The sequence below is a fragment of the Amblyomma maculatum genome, chromosome 8 (genome assembly GCF_055883805.1).
Source record: "Amblyomma maculatum isolate TAMU_Amacu chromosome 8, ASM5588380v1, whole genome shotgun sequence".
Taxonomy (NCBI): Eukaryota; Metazoa; Arthropoda; class Arachnida; order Ixodida; family Ixodidae; genus Amblyomma; species Amblyomma maculatum.
Window position 1 is genome coordinate 67,990,790 of NC_139351.1, and position 767 is coordinate 67,991,556.

Here is a 767-nt window from a genome sequence, read left to right on the forward strand (position 1 = left end):
TTTTGAGCGTTAGATTGAACCGAGCGTTCGATGCTTTTTCTGCTTCACTGAACCTTTGCAAGTTGAAACTCCAGTATCATGGCTCTGTTCCCACTGCTGAGCCGCGGCTCCTGGGGCCCCGCTGACCTGATGAGACGCTTCTTGGACGACGACTTCGGCGGTTCTTTCCTGGACGGTGAGCTGTTCGATCCCCCTTACTACCACCAGCGGTTTTACATCCAGCCCCGTCACCAGCAGTCGTCAGGAAGCGTTTGTCCTGCCCAGCAGGGCACGTCTGTTGCTTGCACTCCGGACAAGTTCGCCATCCAGGTTGACACCCGGCACTTCACCCCGGAGGAGATCACCGTCAAGACGCAGGACAACAGCGTCGTCATCCATGGCAAGCACGAAGAGAAGTCAGACGACCGCGGCTGCTACATCAAACGGGAGTTCACGCGCCGCTACGTGTTGCCCGAAGATGTGGATCCCCAGTCCGTGAAATGCCACCTCAAGCCGAACGGGCTCCTTGCCTTGGAGGCACCTCGCAAGAACGCCCCGAAGAAAGAGGCCAGGCCCATTCCCATTGCTATCAAGCATGAGGGTGCTAGCGGCGACGTCGGAAAGAAATGAACTGTTGTAATGCCGGTGTGTGGACAAGCTCAGTTGTGTTCAGAGAACTGCAAAGCAGCAATTTCAGCTGGTCGTCCCGACCTGTTACATTCCTCTTACATGAAGTGTTCATCTAGTGCATATGACATCGCATTTGATAATAAAGGTTTGTACCTTTC

The 767-nt window shown here is 54.6% G+C and overlaps 1 protein-coding gene across 1 annotated transcript; it reads left to right on the forward strand.

Moving 5' to 3' along the window:
- On the forward strand, window positions 1–767 carry LOC146181387 (alpha-crystallin A chain-like). Its single transcript, XM_084576434.1, has one exon. It carries the CDS (start codon window positions 79–81, stop codon window positions 607–609), a length of 531 nt encoding a protein of 176 aa, XP_084432560.1. The 5' UTR covers window positions 1–78; the 3' UTR covers window positions 610–767.

What these genes read in the sequence shown, in the direction of transcription:
- LOC146181387 (XM_084576434.1), top strand. Translation starts at nt 79, where the DNA reads ATGGCTCTGTTCCCACTGCTGAGCCGCGGCTCCTGGGGCCCCGCTGAC.